This window comes from Rhincodon typus, chromosome 9 (assembly GCF_021869965.1).
Source record: "Rhincodon typus isolate 14 chromosome 9, sRhiTyp1.1, whole genome shotgun sequence".
NCBI lineage: Eukaryota > Metazoa > Chordata > Chondrichthyes > Orectolobiformes > Rhincodontidae > Rhincodon > Rhincodon typus.
Genome location: NC_063340.1, coordinates 85,178,373 through 85,197,577, shown reverse-complemented (window position 1 = coordinate 85,197,577; position 19,205 = coordinate 85,178,373). Strand labels below are relative to the sequence as shown.

Below are 19,205 nucleotides of genomic sequence, written 5' to 3'. Positions count from 1 at the left end.
TACTCCAACGTGATGTGGTTAGTGGGTGATGGTGAAGGAACCCAAGCTCACCTTTTGCTGACAATGCCCTGGGTACTGAACCCGCGCAAAAGCAGTTCCCTCCCCACTGGTGCAGGACTGAATGAGGACTCAGTACCATATAGGGCAAAATCTAAAGTTAATCTCAGGTGCCATGAAACTGCCACCAGTCGATATAAAAGTCCCTTCTGGATCACTAACAGCTTTTAGGCCATTCTGGTGTTTTTACCCAGTCTGACCTACCTGTGACTCCAGATCCACAGCAATGACTACTCAATGTCCTCTCAAATGACCTAACAAGCCATTCATTTCAAGGCTAACAAGTCTGGCCTTGCCAATGACACCCACAATCCATCAAAGAATAAAGGACAAAGTAGCTCACTTGCTTGGCACTTCCTGCATAACCTTCAACATTCACTTCCTCCATCATTGATGTACTGTTGTAGCAGTGTGTACAATCTACCCTGCGGTAAATCACCAAGACTCCTACCAAACCTAAGCCCTCTCCCCATCCAGAAGGACAAGGGCAGCAGATACACGGGAATACCACAGCCTGCAAGTTCTCCTCCAAGTCTCTCACCATCCTGACATGGAAATATATTACCGTTCCTTCATTGTCACAGGGTCAAAATCCTGGACCTCCCTCCCTAACTGCACTGAGGGTGCAAAGTCTGAGACTGTCAAAGCATTTCCAGACACATTCAAGCCATTCAGACCATATAGTTCATCCTGGTGTTTTCTCTCCATACAAGCCTCCTCCCCGTTTACTTTGTTCTCACACTATCCTTACATTTCTTGTCTGTTTATTTAGCCTCCCATTAATTGTGTCAATGCCATTTTCCTTCACTCTCTGGTTAAGTATGCCTCTCCTGATTTCCCCTATTGGATTTAATTAGTGTACAGTTCTGATCCCATTATCTAAGGAGGGATGTATCTGCCATAAACAGAATGCAATGAAGGTTCATCAGATTAATTGCTGGGATGGCAGGATTACCTTAAGAGGAGAATTCCAAATTCTGCATAGTTTTGAAGAATTAGGGGTGACCTCAATGAAATTATAAATTCTCACAATGCGTGATAAGGTGAATGTAGGATGAGATGTGGGGCTGTTTAGCTCACTTGTCTGGTTTGCAATGCAGTGATGCCAGCAGTATGTTCCAGTTCCTGCACTGGCTGAGGTTACCATGAAAAGCTCTCCTTCTTAACTTCTCCCCTTACCTGAGGTGTGGTGATCCTCTGATTAAACCACCACCAGTTGTCTCTCTCTAAGAAGAGAGCAGGGCGAATGAACAAGGGACCAAGGGACTTTACCTATTGCCTTTTTAGATGTTTGTCCTGGCTGGTGGATCTAGAACCAAGGGACAGAAACAGCCTACATCTTTTCCTGAAATGAGACAGAAGCTCTTCAGTCTGAGGAAGGTAAGTCTTTGGAATTCTTTACACTCTGTGGAGGCTTTATTCATTGAGCAGGTTCGAGACACAAATCAAAAGATTTCTAGAGTCTAATGACATCAAGGATGGGGAAGGTGGTACTGAGGTAAATAATCAGTTTTGATCTAATGCAATGGTGCAGTAGGCTTGAAGGGCTGAATGGCTTCATAGAATCCCTACAGTGTGAAAACAGGCCCTTTGGCCCAACAAGTCCACACCGACAATCAGAGCATCCCACCCAGACCCATCCCCCTAATCTAGACATCCCCAAACACTATGGGCAATTTAGCATCCACCTAGCTTGCACATCTTTGGACTGTGGGAGGAAACTGGAGCACCCAGAGGAAACCCACACAGACACAGGGAGAATGTGCAAACTCCACACAGACAGTCGCCCGAAGGTGGAATTGAACCCAGGTCCCTGTGAGGCAGCAGTGCTAACCACTGAGCCACCGTGCCACCCAGGCTTGCTCATGAGTTCCTCCTTTAAGATGGATGGTAATACAGGAGACAGAGGGGGAGCAGGTCAAGGAGTTACAGGGAGAGAATCCCAGGACATGGCTTCTCAATTGTTGAAAGCATGACCACCATTGAGGGAATAGATGAGAGGCTTCAATGCACAAAAGGTGAGGGAAGGGAGATATGGCTATAAGAGGTGACAAGGACAGGCACGGGATGAGAATGTTGAAGCATTAGGGGTCAGCGAGCACAGCAGTTATGGGGAATGCTCACCCACTTTTGTTGCTTTATGCCTAGCACAATTAAAGATGTATGGCACCTTTCATATATATAAAAAAGTGCTGGACCTTTCACACACAATATCTTTAAAGGGACCAACTGGTGCATGACCTATGCAATCACACCTATTGTGGAGGGGTAGCAGGAACATTGGATGGGTTGTACTTGGTGGGATTAAGATACGGTCAGCAGTGTTTTGGATGAGTTGAAGTTTAAGAAGGCCTCTAGATGGGAGGCTGGGCAGGGTAATAATAAAAACATGGGGGAGAGGGGTACAAACAGATTAATTGAGGCAGGGTCAGGAGGTGGGCGATGTTATTAAGATGGAGCCAGTGATCTTCAGCCTGACATCTTAGCATTGGTACATGAATCTGTCTGTTCAGGAGCTAGCATTCCTTAATAGCAATCTATTAAAAGATTATGATAAAGTCAAGACCCCATCTCCACATTGGACACAGTAATAACAAGCCATTAATTTTATATGTAAAATTGATAAATCGCATGTACAATTTTTTTGACAGCTGAAGGAAGTGGATCTGCATCCACTTTGAAAGATTTCATTATGTAATCATCTTCTGCCATCGAACGTTTTGTATTAATGCAGCCCAAGGCACATTGACACAGTGCAGGAGCACAGTTCCAGGTGCTGGTGTCTGGCAATAGAATGGGCTCAGCTCCACTCCCAGACATCAGACAATGACTACAATTGACTTACAGGAGAGACAGCAATGCTTCTCTGGGCTTCCATTATCTCTTGATCTCGCTGATTCCGCACTTTCAGCTGTAACAAGAAGTAGCAGAAAATTCAAATGCTGTCAGAAAATCACTTTGAGGTTGTAGACTTACTCGCCGAGATCGTCGGTGCACCTCCGGTGAAGCATTTGTGTTCTGTCCCGTTTGTTATTTATGTGTCTTAGTTTGCTGGGGTGGTTGGCACTACTTCTGGTTCTGTTTTTCAATGGTTTGTATGTTGGGTCCAGTTTAATGTGTTTGTTGATGGAGTTGTAGTTGGAATGCCAAGCCTCCAGGAATTCCCTGGCGTGTCTCTGTTTGGCTTGTGCTATTATGGATGTGTTGTCCCAGTTGAATTTGTGTCCTTCTTTGTCCGTGTGTACTGAGACCAACGAGAACTGGTCTTGTCTCTTGTGGCTAATTGGTGTTCGTGTATCCTTCTTATCAGTTTTCTTCCAGTTTGGCCGATGTAATGTTTCTCACAGTCCCTTGCATAGTATTTTGTATATTATGGCTAGTTTTATTGGTTGTGGGTATGGGATCCTTTACGTTTGTCAGTAGCTGTCGCAGGGTGGCTGTTGGTTTGTGGGCTATCCTGATACCTAGATGTCTGAGTAGTCTTGTGGTTATCTCTGCTGATGTACGGTAGGGTGACTAGTGTGTCTGGCCGTGTTGTGTCTTCTTGTTGTGGTTTGTCACGGAGGTAATGGCGGTTTGTGCTTTTCGGGTATCCATTCTTTTTAAAAACTCCATATACGTGCTCCTGTTCATCAGGGCCGTATCAGAGATAACCACAAGACTACTCAGACCCCTAGGTATCAGGATAGCCCGCAAACCAACAATCACCCCACAACAGCTACTGACAAACGTAAAGCATCCTATACCCACAACCAATAAAAGTAGCGTAATATACAAAATACTATGCAAGGGACTGTGAGAAACATTACATAAGCCAAACTGGAAGAAAACTGGCAATAAGGATACATGAACACCAACTAGCCACCAAGAGACACGACTAATTCTCACTGATATCAATACACACGAACAAAGATGGACACAAATTCAATTGGGACAATGCAGCCATCCTAGGACAAGCCAAACAGAGACATGCCAGGGAATCCCTGGAGGTCTGGCATTCCAACCAGAACTCCATCAACAAATTCATTGAACTGGACCCATATACAAACCACTGAGAAACAGAATCGGAAGTAATACCAGCCACCCCAGCAAACCGAGGCGTATAAATAACAAGTGGGATGGAACACCAACGTCTCACCAAAGGCACTCTGATGATGGTACCTGGCAGGGTTTCAGGGCTGGTGGCGAGTAATGCAATCTCGATTGAGAGAGGACTGTTCCAGAAAGTCGTCCAAACAGACCTGCTGCATCCCAGAATCACACCCAAACAGAAATCAGGTGCCTCACGTGCACAAATCAATACATTCGCATACACACCCAGATGTACACGAGGGTATATGCTCATGTGTTCACACATCCGTAAGGATATGTGAGTGCACTGTGCCTTGGAGTAGCACTCGGAGATGATTGTGTTCCCATGTACCTGCTACCCTTGCCTTCTCAATGCTGGAGATTGTGGGTTTGAAAAGTGCTGCCTCAGACGTCATCGCAAGTTGCTGCAGGACATCGCACAGACTGTACAGGCTATGCACACATTGAGCATTTGGAGAAGTTGGACATTTAAAGTGACAGACAAGGTACCAAACACAAACAGAGCAAATTAGACAGGGACTATCAGAAAAAGAACGTTGGATGGGCTAAATGATCTTGCCTCGTTGTACAATTTATGCTCTGTTAATGTATGCTGCCCCCTATCAATATCCTTCCTGTAGGATAAGGAGATGCAAATAACAAGGTGCAATATAATGGATAGAGTCAGATACTTGGTCAGAGATTGAGTATAATGGGTCAACGTGAAGATGTAAATTGAATAGTCTATGTTACCATATGGAAGGGATGCAAGATCACATGACTGTTAGAAGATGGATCTCCCTAGCAGCCTTGGGTAGATGTGCTGTCTTGACCTGTACATAGAATTTTACCATCTTTAATTAGAATATTACATTTGCGACAACAAAAGGTCTCTGTCAATGTTTTACAATCCCCCTCTCAGGTTGAGTAGCAGAAAACAGTGCCCTAACATTCATGTGTGAACACCTACAATCAGATGATTATGGGGAGGCAATGGCCTAGTGGTATTATCGCTAGACTACTGATCCGAAACTCAGCTAATGGGGACCCAGGTTCAAATCCTGCCAAGGCAGATTTGAATTCGTACTGTGAAATGACCCAGCAAGCCATTCAGTTGTACCAATTGCTACAAAGTCTCAGCAAAGAAATGAAATTGGATAAACCACCTTGAATTGACCTAGGCACTGGAAATGACAACTGCAGAAATAGCCCTGTCAACTCTGCAAAGTCCTCCTTTACTAACATCTAGAAGCTGGGGCCAAAATTCCGAGAGCTGTCTCGCAAACTAATCAAGCAACAGGCTGACTTAGTCATACTCACAGAATCATACCTTGCAGATAATGTCCCAGACACCACCATCACCATCTCTGCTTGGTCTGTCCTGGTGGCAGCACAATGGTATATTGTTGGGAGGGAGTTGCCCTCGGAGTCCTCAACATTAACTCCTGACCCCATGAAGTCTCATGGCTTCAGGTTAAACATGGGCAAAGAAACCTCCTGCTGATTACCACACACCGTCCTCATCAGCTGAGGAATCAGTACTCCTCAATGTTGAGCAACACTTAGAAGAAGCACTGAGGATGGCAAAGGACACAAAATACACTCTGGGTGGGGGATTTCAATGTCCACCACCAAGAGTGGCTCGGCAGCAGTACTACTGATCGAGCTGGTCGGGTCCTAAAGGACATAGCTGCTAGACTGGGTGTGTGGCAGGTCGTGAGGGAACCAACAAGACGGAAAAACATACTTGACTTCATCCTTACTAATCTGCCAGCTGCAGATGCATCTGTCCATGACAGTATCGCACAGACCTTGTGGAGACGAAGTCCCGCCTTCACATTGAGTATACTCTCTATTGTGTTGTGTGGCACCATCACCGTGCTAAATGGGACAGAACTTTGGGACTGAACATCCATGAGATGCTGTGGGCCATCGACAGCGGCAGCATTGTACTCCAGCACAATCTGTAACTTCATGGCCAAGAATATCTCCCATTCACCCAGTACCATCAAGCCAGGGATCAACCTTGATTCAATGGTGGCATGGTGGCTCATTGGTTAGCACTGCTGCCTCATGGTGCCAGGGACCTGGGTTCGATTCCACCCTCGGGTGACTGTCTGTGTGGAATTTGCATATTCTCCCAGTGTCTGTGTGGGTTTCCTCCGGGTGCTCCGGTTTCCTCCCACAGTCCAAAGGTGTGCAGGTTAGGTGGATTTGCCACACTAAATTGCCCATAGTGTTCAGGGATGTGTAGATTAGATGGCTAATAGGGGGATGGGTCTGGGTGGGATGCTCTGAGTGTCTGTATTGACTTGTTGGGCTGAAGAGCCTGTTTTCATACTGTAGGGATTCTATGATTCTATGAATGGAGAGTGCAGGAGGACACGCCGGGAGCAGCATCAGGTATAGCTGAAGATGAGGTATCAACCTGGTGAAGCCACCAAACAAGACTACTTGCACGCCAAACAGTGAGAGCAGCAAATGATCATTAAAGCTAAGCGACCTTACAACCAACGGATCAGATCTAAGCTCTGCAGGCCTGCTGCATCCAATCATGAAGAGTGGTGGACAATTAAACAACTCACTGGAGGAGGAGGCTCCACAAATATCTCCATCTTCAATGATGGAAGAGCCCAGCACATCAGTGCAAAAGTTAAGGCTGAAGCATTCGCAGCAATCTTCAGCCAGAAGTACCGAGTGGACGATCCATCTTGTCCTCCTCCAGTGATCCTAGATGCCAGTCTTCAACCAACTCGATTCACTCCATATGATATCGAAAAATGGTTGGAGGCATTTGTTACTTCAAAGGCTATGGGCAGGGACAACATAGTACTGAAACAATAGTACTGAAGACTTGTGCTCCAGAATTAGCCACTCCCTTAGCCAAACTCTTTCAGTACAGTTATAATATTGGCATCTTCCTGATAATGTGGAAAATTGGCTAGGTGTGTCCTATACACAAAAAACAGGACAAATCCAACCCAGCCATTTTCTACCCCATCAGGCTACTCTCCATCATCAGTAATGTAATGGTGGTTGTCATCAACAGTGCTATCAAGCAGCACCTGCTCAACAATAATGGGGTAATGTCTGGTTTGGGTTCCGCCAGGGCCACTCAGCTCCTGACCTCATTATAGCCTTGGTTCAAACATGGACAAAAGAGCTGAATTCCAGAGGTGAGGTGAGACTAATAGCCCTTATCATCAAGGCTGCATTTGACCAGGTATGGCATCAAGAAGCCCTAGAAAAACCGAAACAGTGGGCATTAGGGGGCAAACTCTCCGCTAGTTGGAGTCATACCTGACACATAGGAAGATGGTCATGGTTGTTGGACGTCAGTCATCTCAGCTCCAGGACATCTCTGCAGGAGTTCCTCAGGGTAGTGTCCTAGGTCCAACCATCTTCAGCTGCTTCATCAATGACATTCCCTCCATCATAAGGACAGAAATGAGGATGTTCGCTGATGATTGCACAAATATTCAGCACCATTGACGACTCCCCAGGTACTGAAGCAGTCCATGTTCAAATGCAACGAGATCTGGACAATATCAAGGCTTGGGCTGACAAGTAGCAAGTAACATTCGTGCCACATAAATACCAGGCTATGACCATCACCAATAAGATGCAATCTAACCAACGCCCTTTACATTCAATGGTGTTACCATCACTGAATTCCCCACTATTAACTTCCTGAGCATTACCAGTGACCAGAAAATCACTGGACTTGCCACATAAATACAGTGGCTACAAGAGCAGGTCAGAGACTAGGAATGCTGTGATAATTAACTCACCTCCTGTCTCTCCAAAGTCTGTCCACCATCTACAAGGTACAAGTCAGGAGTGTGATGGAATACTCCCCACTTGCCTGGATGGGTACAACTCCAATGACAAGAAGCTTGACTATCCAGGACAACATAGCCGTTTGATTGGCATCACATCCACAAACATCCACACCCTCCTCCACCAACACTCAGTAGCAGCAGTGTGTACTATCTACAAGATGCACTGCAGAAATTCACCAAAGATCCTCAGACAGCACCTTCCAAACCCATGACCACTTCCGTTTAGAAGGACAAGGGTAACGGATTTATGGGAACACTATCACTTTCAAGTTCCCTTCCAAGCCACTCCCTGTGCTGATTTGCAAATATATTGCCATTCCTTCACTGTTGCTGGGTCAAAATCCTAGAACTCTGTCACTAAGGGCATTGGTGTGGGTCAACCCACAGCACATGGACTGCAGCGGTTCAAGAAGGCAGCTCACCACCACCTTCTCAAGGGACAACATGGGACACGCAATAAATGGTGGCCCAGCCAGCTACACCTACATCCTACAAATGACTAAAAGAAACTACAGCACAGGAGGCCTTTCAGCCCATCATGCCTGCATGCTCAGATTGATTTAACTTTGGTTTTCAGGCGCCATTGCAGTTGCACGCGACGGCAAATCCTGTCCACTGGTGGGCGCACCTGCTGGATGTAATCCCGAAAGCGCTTGAGGTTGGCGATGGCCGCAGTGAGGTCATGGCGATCCACGTGTTGGATGGGAGTGTGCAGTCTCAGAGCGCTCAGCAGGGTCACGTACTCCTCGAAGCGGCAGCTGGGACTCAGCAGCATTTCCTGAAGACTGTAACGACAACAATGGAGACGGCCAATGTAAAAGAGACTAACCCCACGACCGGTGGTCACTGGGGCATGTTCATCACACACTCACCACATTAAAAGAATGCCAGCAGTCACCATACCTCAGCATTTTAGTCATCGCTGATCGGTCATGCCTGGTTAGGAAAGCACGGAAACTTGGGCTAGTGTTTCGACACTGGAAGAACAGTACAGCGAGCCTTCCGTTAATCAGTAAGAATAGACATGCAAGTACATCATCACCCCCATTACCCTCTCCTCTCCTTATGGTGCTGACATGCCCCACCCCCACCTCCCCAGGTTACACTTCTCGGGTATCGGTCACCATTAACTACCACATCCTTCTGGACATTGAGCAGAGAATGACAATACAAGATTTGTAAAATTATACAATGCTACAGCACAGAACAAGGCCAGAATTCAGAGTTTTGCAAAAAAAAACCCAGCCAGGTCCGGCAGCATCAGTGGAGGGAGATACAGTTAACATTTCAATCTGGTATATTTCAGAGTGGTATGGTGGGATACTCACACACACACACACTCACACACACACATTCTCTCTCTCTCTCACACTCGCGCATACACACACACGCACTCACTGTCTCTCTCTCACACACACACACATTCTCTCTCTCTCACACGCGCATACACACACTCACTGTCTCTCTCTCACACACACACATTCTCTCTCTCACATACACACGCACACACTCACACACATACACACACACTCACACACTCACACTCACACCTCACCCAAATTCTTTCTCATTCTCTCACACACACACTTTCTCTCTCACACACTCTCACTCACACAGACGTACACTGTCTCTCACACACACTCTCACACTCACACCTCACATAAATTCTCTCTCACTCTCACACACACACACACTCTCTCTCTCACACACACACACACTCTGTCTCTCTCTTTCTCACACACAAACACACACACACACACTCACTCTCAGACACACACACTCTTGGAGGGCAGTCTATATATAGAGTGTATCACGGCTTCACACTCGTCTCAAATACTTTCCATCCACTGGAGCATGTTTGGAGTGTGATTGAAGAAAGAGGAGCAATACAGTTTGTGCACAGCAAGATCTCACAAACAAGAATGGCATCATGAGCAGATAATCTGTTGATTGAAGGAAAACCTCTTCCCCCGGCCTCCCTATTGTCCTCAAAACCATACTGTGGAATTTTATTCATCCCCTGAGTGGGTCAGACTGCGCCTCAGTTAAACAGCTCCTGGGAAAGACAGCATCTTCCAACAGTGCAGCACACCCTCATTAATGCACTGGAAGTGAGCGTTGAGTTTAATTTTCAAATCCTACTTGCTCAATCAAAATCCCTCCATTATTTAGAATACCTTTCTGTAAAATCTCCCATTAACCTATTGCAAGAGCAGGTTCAGGAACCATAATACCTCACCTTCTTATCCAGGAGCTGACTGAATCAGTGTTCCTTACTCAGACTGTAGCAGTGACCTGATTTGCAAACTCTGGGAGTGATTGAATGAATCATCAGCTGAGCATCTGTGTCTAATGAAGTCACATATTGGAGGAATTGAAAAGCTAGCTTCCTGAACAACGGAAATGGGTTTATTATCTGCAGACATTAGGAGGAAGCAGCAAGGCTGAGTCTGATGTTAATTCTATCAACTCCAGGGTCATTTGGCTGCCATTTCTCATTAGCGACAAAAAGCACAGAGGCTGAACAGGTACAGGAAGAGCCCGAATCACTCAGCTTGGCCTCAGATCGACAAACGAGACAATGTTTATTAACCCCCCCCCCGCCAGTTCAGCCTGGTGTTGTCTTGCCTGTAGGCGATTGAGGAGTGATCAAATGGACATTTAAAAGAATTTGGTAGGTGAGATGTAGAAGAACAAAGTCCTCTGGTTGAGGGATGGGATTGATATTGCAGCTTTCCTAAAGCAAAGTGTGGATATAAGTACTTTGGATCACAAGGGCATCAAGGCTATGGAGCTAAGGTGGGTGGACGGAGTTAGAAGTGAATGGCAGAATAGACTTGATGGGCTGAATGTCCTCCTTCTGCCTGCGTACACCCATGAACACAACCTGGTTGACCCACAAGGCGCAAAAGCAACTTGCATTTATGTAGCACTTTTAGTGTGTTAAAATGAAGCAAGCCACTTCAAACAGAATGTGTCCCCCCAAACTACGTGGAGAGACCCTGGGGCATGTGGCACAAGTCAGTCAAAGGGGTTGCTTTTTGAAGGAACATCTTACAAGTACAGAGGCTGAGGGAGTGTTCCTGAGGTTAGAGCCCAGGCAACTGAAGGCATAGTCACTGGTTGTGGAGTTCTTGAAATGAAGGCTGAAATTGGAGGATTGTAGATCTTGGAGGATTACAGGGCTGGAGGAGGTTGCAGAGATGAACTCAGGGCATGGGGGAAGCATTGACGCCATTGAAGGATTTATAAACATGGATGAGAAATGTAAGGCCAGCATTTGCAACAGACTCCATCTCCCACTTTCCCCCTGTCCTGTACTTTCAGAATTCCCACACAGGTCAATACTGGCTTTGGTCTGTTGTCACGAGGAAGAGAAGGCCCCAAATCAGATTGAGGGTGTCAGAGGATCTTGGTAGATTAAAAGGCTCAGTTTTACTCATTAAAATAGTTGCTCCACTGCATACTTTGCCTTCGATTCTACCCAGGAAGGGGATCCCAGGCTGGTCGGTAACTAACCTGCTAGTTCAGGAGTTGCAGATTCTAAATTCGCTGGAAGTTATGAGACTTCAGGCAAGGCATTTTCATAAACAGGATGAGAATTTCAGCTGAAATTAACTAATGCGAGATGCTCTTACTGAATTGGTTCTCCCCAGCACCAACTCATGCCCCAAACATAGTAATATCGGAAGACAGAAACAGGAGTAGGCCATTCAGCCCATCAAGCCTGTTTCACCACTTAGAGTCACAGTCATAGAGATGTATGGCATGGAAACAAACCCTTCAGTCCAACTTGTCCATGCCAACAAGATATTTTAAATTATTCTAGCCCCATTTGCCAGCATTTGGGCCATATCCTCTAACCCCTCCTATTTATGTACCCATCTAGATGCTTTTTAAATGTTGTAATTGTACCAGCATCCACCACATTCTCTGGCAGCTCATTCCATACATGTACCACTCTCTGCGTGAAAAAGTTGCCCCTCAGGTTCTTTTATATCTTTCCCCTCTCACCTTAAACCTGAGCTCTCTAGTTTTGGACTCCCCATTTCCAGGGGGAAAAAACCTTATCTATCAATCCTAACAATGCCCTTCATGATTTTATAAACTTCTATAATGTCACCCCTCAGCCTCTGATGCTCCAGGGAAAATAGCTCCAGTCTATTCAGCCTCTCCCTATGGCTCAAACCCTCTAGCCTCGGCAACATCCTTGTAAATCTTTTCTGAATCCTTTCAGGTTTCACAACAGCTTTCCTATAGCAGGGAGACCAGAATGTGATCTTAATGTGCTCATGGAAGGTCAATCACCTCAAACAGACTCATACCTTATCAATAGTCTTCAGGATGGCACTGTAGTTGTTGAAGAAGTTGGTATAGTTAGTCAGTCTGGTGCTGAACTTCACAAAGACGTCTCCGAGACACTGTGATGGACCCCACTCACTGAGGCGCTCTCTCAAGTCCCCTAATAAACCTCTATAACATTCAGAACAACAGTCATTGTTATTAGAATGGACAAGACACAAGACTAATGGAATACAGATAACTAGGGTTTTGTTTGTAATTTATTCTTTCATGGGATGTGGGTGTCACTGACAGAGACAACATTTGTGACCCTTTCTTAATCACCCTTAATCGGACTGGCTTCATAGAATCCCTACACTATCAGTCCACGCTGACGCTCCAAAGAGCATCCCACCCAGACCCACCTCCCTACACTATCCCCATAACCCCTACATTTCCCAGGACTAACCCACCTAACCTGCACAGTCCTGGACACTATGGGTAATTTAGCCTGGCCAATCCACCCTAACCTGCACATCTTTGGACTGTGGGAGGAAACCCACACAGACACAGGGAGAATGTGCGAACTCTACAGTCACCCAACGCTGGAATTGATCCTGGACCCCTGATGCTGTGAGGTAGCAGTGCTAACCACTGAGCTGCCCCAAATGGCTTGTTAGGCCATTTCAGAGGACAGTTGATAGTTAACTCCATTGCTGTAGGTCTGGAGTCACATGTAGGCCAGACCAGGTAAGGACAGCAGATTTCCATCCCTAAAGGGCTAGTGAACCAAATGGGTTTTTACAGCAATAGTTACACATTCACTACTAAGCCAGTTTGTTTTAATTCCAGATTTCTTTTATTCAAATTTCACCATCTTACATGGTGGGATTTGAACCCATGCCCCATTGTGAGGTTCTGATTTACTAGTCCAGTGACATTCTCTTTAGACACTGTCTCACCTTCATGTACATACTAAGGGATATCTGTGAGTGAGTTACAAGCTGGAAACTTGAGTAAGGGGTTTAGCTGGTTAATACATAGAGTGAGCTAAGAGGGAGAGTTGGTGCATTTGATTGATGTCTCTCAGCAGAGTTCACCCAAGGGACAGTCCCTAGTTCCCACTCTTATGCCCTTAAGGTACTGTTTGATAACCTGTGCTACCCTGCTTCAATGAAGTGGCAGGTATGAACCTGTTGAGTTCCAAGATCGATAGGATGTCAGAAAAGATGATGTGGATATTGGCCATGCTCAGGATTGCACGGTTGGAAGCCAGTGCTGCTCTCAGCCGAACCCAGTAAATGTCCTTCACAATTTCCAGGGTCTGCACGTAGCTTTGCTCACTTGACAAGGTCTCCCTGGCAAACTGGGTCCGTTTCTCGACAAACTCACCACATGGACTTCTGTTCTAAAGAAACAAGACCGGGAAATATCAAAGGGTAGTTGTCAAGTTGGAAATAGAGGTTTATTTGGAAGTATATTAATTCTGTGAAATGTTGGCAGCACCAATTAGGACAATATTTACTGCCCACCCTTCACTTGCCCTCACACTCCCTCTCATGTGCTTTGACACTCGCCCTCTCACACACTGCAAGGTGACAGAGGCTGAGACCTGAATATTCAGGTTGAGTTTTTCAGACGTTTCAGAAGAACAGGAAGCCAGGAAACATTAATTAAGGATGAAATTAGTTCAATAGACAATGTGATTAAATTAATCCTGAAGATTAAGATGTAGAACTACTTCAGGTTGGAAGTTATTTGTGGACATAGTTTATAGACCATCTAACAGTCACAACAACATTGGACAGGGAACACAGGAAAAATGGTGGGAGCTTGTGAGCAAAGTATAACAGTAGTCATTGGTTATTTTTATTCTCATGTACCAATTGGGTGATTCAGATTGGCAAAGCTTGATTGAAGATAAGTTCATAATGTGTTTTCAAGACAATTTTCGAGAGCAGCACATTTTTAGAGTCAACCAGAGAAGACTCTTCTAGATTTGGCAATATCTAATGAGACAAAATTAATTAAATAATTCACTGTGAAGATGCCACTTGGTAGCAGTGATCATAACATGATTAAATTTTGCATTCAGTTTGAGACAGAGAAGTGTGAGCCTAAGATTTATGTTTTAAATTTTAAAAAGGACAATTATGAAGATATGAAAACAATTGGCTAAAGGGAATCAAGGAATTAGGATAAGGGATAGGTCAGTAGAGATGCAGTGGAAAACATTTAAGGAGATATTTCATCACATGCAAATTTCTAGGGCAACGACACACCATCTGTGGCTAACTGAGGAAGTTAAAGATAGAAAGAAAAATACAATTCCATTAAGTTTAGCAACAATTCAGAAGATTAAACATTTTATTAAAAACAGCAAAAAAGTTACTAAAAGATTAATAAGATGGGAAGAAATTACAGTATAAGAGACAGATAGTTAGAAATATTAAAAAACATATAATAAGAGTTTCTACAGCAAAGGAGAAAGTAAATGCAAGAGTCCGGGGAATTAATAATGGACAATAAGGAAATGCTGAATGAATTGAACTGATGTTTCGTAGTTATCTCACTGTGGAGGATATAAAATCCCTACAGTGTGGAAGCAAGCCGTCAAGTTCACATTGCCCCTCCAAAGGTCATCCTACCCAGACCCCTATAAACACTGTATTTTCATTGGCCAATCCACATAACCTGCATATTTTTGGACTGTGGGAGGAAACCCACGCAGACACAGGGACAATGTGCAAACTCCACACAGTTACCCGATGAAGGAATCAAATGCAGGCACTGTGATGCAGCATTGCTAACCACTGAGCTACCCAAGAACTTCCAAAAAATTTGGAGTATTGTGTTTAGTTTTGGGCATCTTAGTTAAGGAAGAATGCTAAGGCCCTGGAGAAAGTGCGAAGGAGATTTCTGATATGATTCCAGGAATGAGAGATTTTTGATACAAGGAAAGATTGGAGAAATTGGGCTTATCCTCTTTGGTGACTTTATTGAGGCATTCAAAACTATGAACAATTTTAACAGAGTAAAGGATATTCTGTTTCTACTAGTTGGTACGTCAGTAACTAGGGGTCACAATTTCAAGATTGTCAGCAAGAGAGCTAAGAATGAGATGAGGAGAAACTTCTTCACTTAGAGAGTTGTCAGGATTTGGAATGCGCTGCCTGGGAGAGTGGGGGAGGTGGAGGTTTCCAAAGAGAGCTGGATATGTATTTGAAAGTGATGAAGTTAGAGGGCTAGGGAGAATGGGACTCCATTCCAATGGGATCTGATCTGTCTTTTGGTACTGATAGAATGTGTCAAATGGCCTCCTTCTGTACTGTAAAATGCTATGGTTCTAAATAATTCTGAGGTGGAAATGAGGAGGAACTGAAACAATTACAATCACTAGGGAAAGGGTAACGATAGAACAGGTAAAATTAAAAGCCTGACAAATACCCAGGTCCTGATGGACTGCATCCCAGGATATTAAAAGATGTGGTTGTTGAAATAGTAGACGCATTGGTTTTAATTTTCCAAAATTCCCTAGATTCTGGACAGACGCCCATCAGATTGGAAAACAGTAAATGTAGCTCATTCAATAACGGTAACTACAGGCCAGATAGTCTAACATCGTTCATAATGGAAATGCTGGAATCTGTTATTGAGGAAGTTATAGCAGGACATATTGAAAATCTTAATGCAATCAGGCAGAGTCAACACAGTTTTATAGAGGCATAGAATCATAGATTTATACAGCACGGAAACAGACCCTTCAGACCAACTCATCCATGCCAACCAGATATCCTAAATTAATTTAGTCCAATTTGCCAGCATTGGGTTCATATCCTTCTAAACCCTTTCCCTACTCATGTACCCATCCAGATGCCTTTAAAATGTCATAATTGTACCCATCTCCACCACTTCCTCTGGCAGCTCGTTCCATACACGCACCACCCTCTGCGTGAAAAAGTTGCCCAAATCGTTCCCCTCTTACCTTAAACCTATGCCCTCTAGTTTTGGACTCCCTTACCCCACGAAAAAGACCTTGGCTATTCACCCTATCCATGCCCCTCATGATTTTATAAACCTCCAAAGCTCCAAAGAAAAAAGCCCCAGCCTATTCCGTCTCTCCCTATCGCTCAAACCCTGTAATCTCAGCAACCCTTTCAAGTTTAACAACATCTTTCCTTTAGCAGGCAGCCCAGAATTGAACACTGTATTCTAAAAGTGGCCTCACCAATGTCCCGTAAAGTCACAACATGATGTCCCAACTTCTATAGTCAATGCAATGACCAATAAAGGCAAGCGTGCCAAACACCTTCTTCACCACTCTGTTCACCTGTGACTCCACTTTCAAGAAACAATGTACCTGCACCCCTAGGTCTCTTTGCTCAGCAACACTTCCCAGGACCCTACCGTTAAGTGTATAAGTCCTGCCTTGGTTTGCCTTACCAAAATGCAATGCCTCACATTTATCTAAATTCAACTCCATCTGCCACTCACTCCTTGCCCTATTGGCCCACCTGATGAATATCCCCTTTTACTCGGAGATAATCTTCTTTGCTGTCCACTACACCTCCAATTTTGGTGTCATCTGCAAACTTTTGTGAAAGGAAAATCATGTTTGACTAATTTATTATAGCTCATGAGGAAGTAACTTGCAATGCAGATAAAGAGAACCTGTGATCTTGTTTTTCTTTCCTTTATTCGTTGACGGAATGAGGGTGTCACTGGCTAGGCAGCATTTATTGCCCATCTCTAATTACCCAGAGGGCAATTAAGAATCAAACACATTGCTGTGGGTCTGGAGTCACATGTAGGCCAGACCAGGTAAGGATGGCAGTTGGTCCTCACACCTAACATGCATTGTCTGACCTAAAGTGTCACCTCTTCTCTACACTATTAAAACCTTTAGTTTTATTGCGGGGAGGCAATGGCCTACTGGTATTATTGCTGGACTGTAAATCCAGAGACTCAAACAATGTTCTGAGGACCTGGGTTCAAATCCTGCCATGGCAGATGGTGGAATTTGAATTCAATAAAATATCTGGAATTAAGAGTCTGATGCTGGCTATGAATCCATTGCCAATTGTCAGAAAAACCCATTTGGTTCACTAATGGAAACTGCCATCCTTACCTGGTCTGGCCTAAATGTGACTCCAGACCCACGGCAATGTGGTTGACTCTAAAATGCCCTCTGAGTAATTAGGGATGGGCAATAAATGCTATCTAGCCAGCAACACCCTCATCCTGTGAATGAATAAAGGAAAAAAAATTTCTCGGGACAGTGACTTCAAAGGAATTCGGGGATTTACATATACATATTAATCAATTAAAACCTTCTAACTATATGGAAAGAGAATGCAGAACTCAGAAGAATAGAGGGATCTGGGTGTCCTGGTACATGAATTACAAAATTAGTGTGCACGTACGACAAGTGATTTAAAAAGGCTAATAGAATAATATTATTTATTGTAAGAGGAATTGAATATAAAAGTCATAATGTTTTGACTCAGTTACACAGGGGATTGGTGACACCTGATCAATAGACTACTCTGTTCAGTTTGTGCCTACTTATTTAGGGAAGGTCATAAACGCTTTAGAAGTGAGTCACTGATGGTTCAATCAACTGGTACCCGTGATGAGGCGTTATCGTAAAAGGGAAAATTGGACAGGCTGGCCATGTATCCATTGAAGTTAAAAAGAAAGAGAGATGATCTTATTGAAACATACAAGATTCAGAGGGGTTTTGACAGGGTGAATGCTGAAGGGATGGTTTTACCTTGTGGGACAGTCTATAATTGGGGATATAATTTAAAAATAAGCGGTCTCCCATTTAAGACAGAAGTGAGAAATTTCTTTCTTTCAGAGGGTCGTGAGTTGGTGGACCTCTCCTCCACACAGCAGTGGGTCCTTGATGTTTCTGAGGCAGAGGTAGATAGGTTCCCAACAAACAAAGGGTATCAGGGGAAGATGGAAATGTAACATTAAGACCCCAATGGGTCAGCCATGGTCTCAATGAATGGTGGAGAATGGACCACTCCAGCCTCCAAATGCCTGTGTTTATATGTACACACACAGGCTGGTCATGGTTTGGTGAGGACTCACCAGGTAAATAAGCTCTTGGACAGCCTTCTCAAAGTCCCGAACCGGCTGAGAGGGAGGACCCTGGCTCCCAGCTGCACCCACTTCCTCTTCCTGCAAAAGTAAACACAGAGGAAGGCAACATGGATGGGTGACAGGGTGAGGTGTCAAGGGTGTGTTGAGATGAGGGTCAGGATGGCGTGTCGAGGGTGTGCTGGGATGAGGGACAGGGTAAGTGTAAAGGGTGTGCTGGGCAAGGGTCAGCATGGGGTGTAGAGGGTGTGCTGGAATGAGGGACAGGGTGGGGTGTAGAGGGTTTGCTGGGATGAGGGACAGGGTGAGGTGTAGAGGGTGTGCTGGGATGAGGGACAGAGTGAGGTGTAGAGGGTGTGCTGGGATGAGGGTCAGGGTAGGGTGTAGAGAGTGTGCTGGAGTGAGGGACAGGGTGGGGTGTGGAGGGTGTGCTGGGATAGTGACAGGTGAGGTATAGAGGGAGTGCTGGGATAGTGACAGGGTAGGTTGAAGAGGGTGTGCTGGGATGAGGGTCTGGGTAGGGTGTAGAGGATGTGCTGGGATAAAGGACAGGATGGGGTGTAGAGGGTGTGCTGGGATGAGGGACAGGGTGAGGTGTAGAGGATGTGCTGGGGTGAGGGTCAGGGTGGGGTGTAGATGGTGTGCTGGGATGAGGGTCAGGGTGGGCTGTAGAGGGTGTGCTGGGATGAGGGTCAGGGTGAGGTGTAGAGGGTGTGCTGGGAGGAGGGACAGGGTGTGATGTAGAGGGTGTGCTGGGTGAAGGTCAGGGTGGAGTGTAGAGGGTGTGCTGGGATAGTGACAGGGTGGGGTGTAGAGGGTGTGCTGGGATGAGGGACAGGGTGGGAT

General features: G+C 45.1%; 1 protein-coding gene across 3 annotated transcripts in view; it reads right to left on the bottom strand.

Moving 5' to 3' along the window:
* The window catches only part of LOC109930177 (epithelial cell-transforming sequence 2 oncogene-like), a 58,235-nt gene that overhangs the window by 5,884 nt on the left and 33,146 nt on the right, over positions 1–19,205 (bottom strand). For 2 of the 3 annotated variants that reach the window (XM_048601112.1, XM_048601113.1), the window contains exons 14-19: positions 18,351–18,440; positions 13,445–13,659; positions 12,296–12,443; positions 8,874–8,947; positions 8,599–8,755; positions 2,903–2,968 (exon numbers count right to left, since the gene is read on the bottom strand). In XM_048601112.1, the coding sequence (XP_048457069.1) occupies positions 2,903–2,968; positions 8,599–8,755; positions 8,874–8,947; positions 12,296–12,443; positions 13,445–13,659; positions 18,351–18,440 (750 nt within the window). The remainder of the gene's footprint in view (positions 1–2,902; positions 2,969–8,598; positions 8,756–8,873; positions 8,948–12,295; positions 12,444–13,444; positions 13,660–18,350; positions 18,441–19,205) is intronic. The other variant, XM_048601114.1, reaches the window with a different exon arrangement.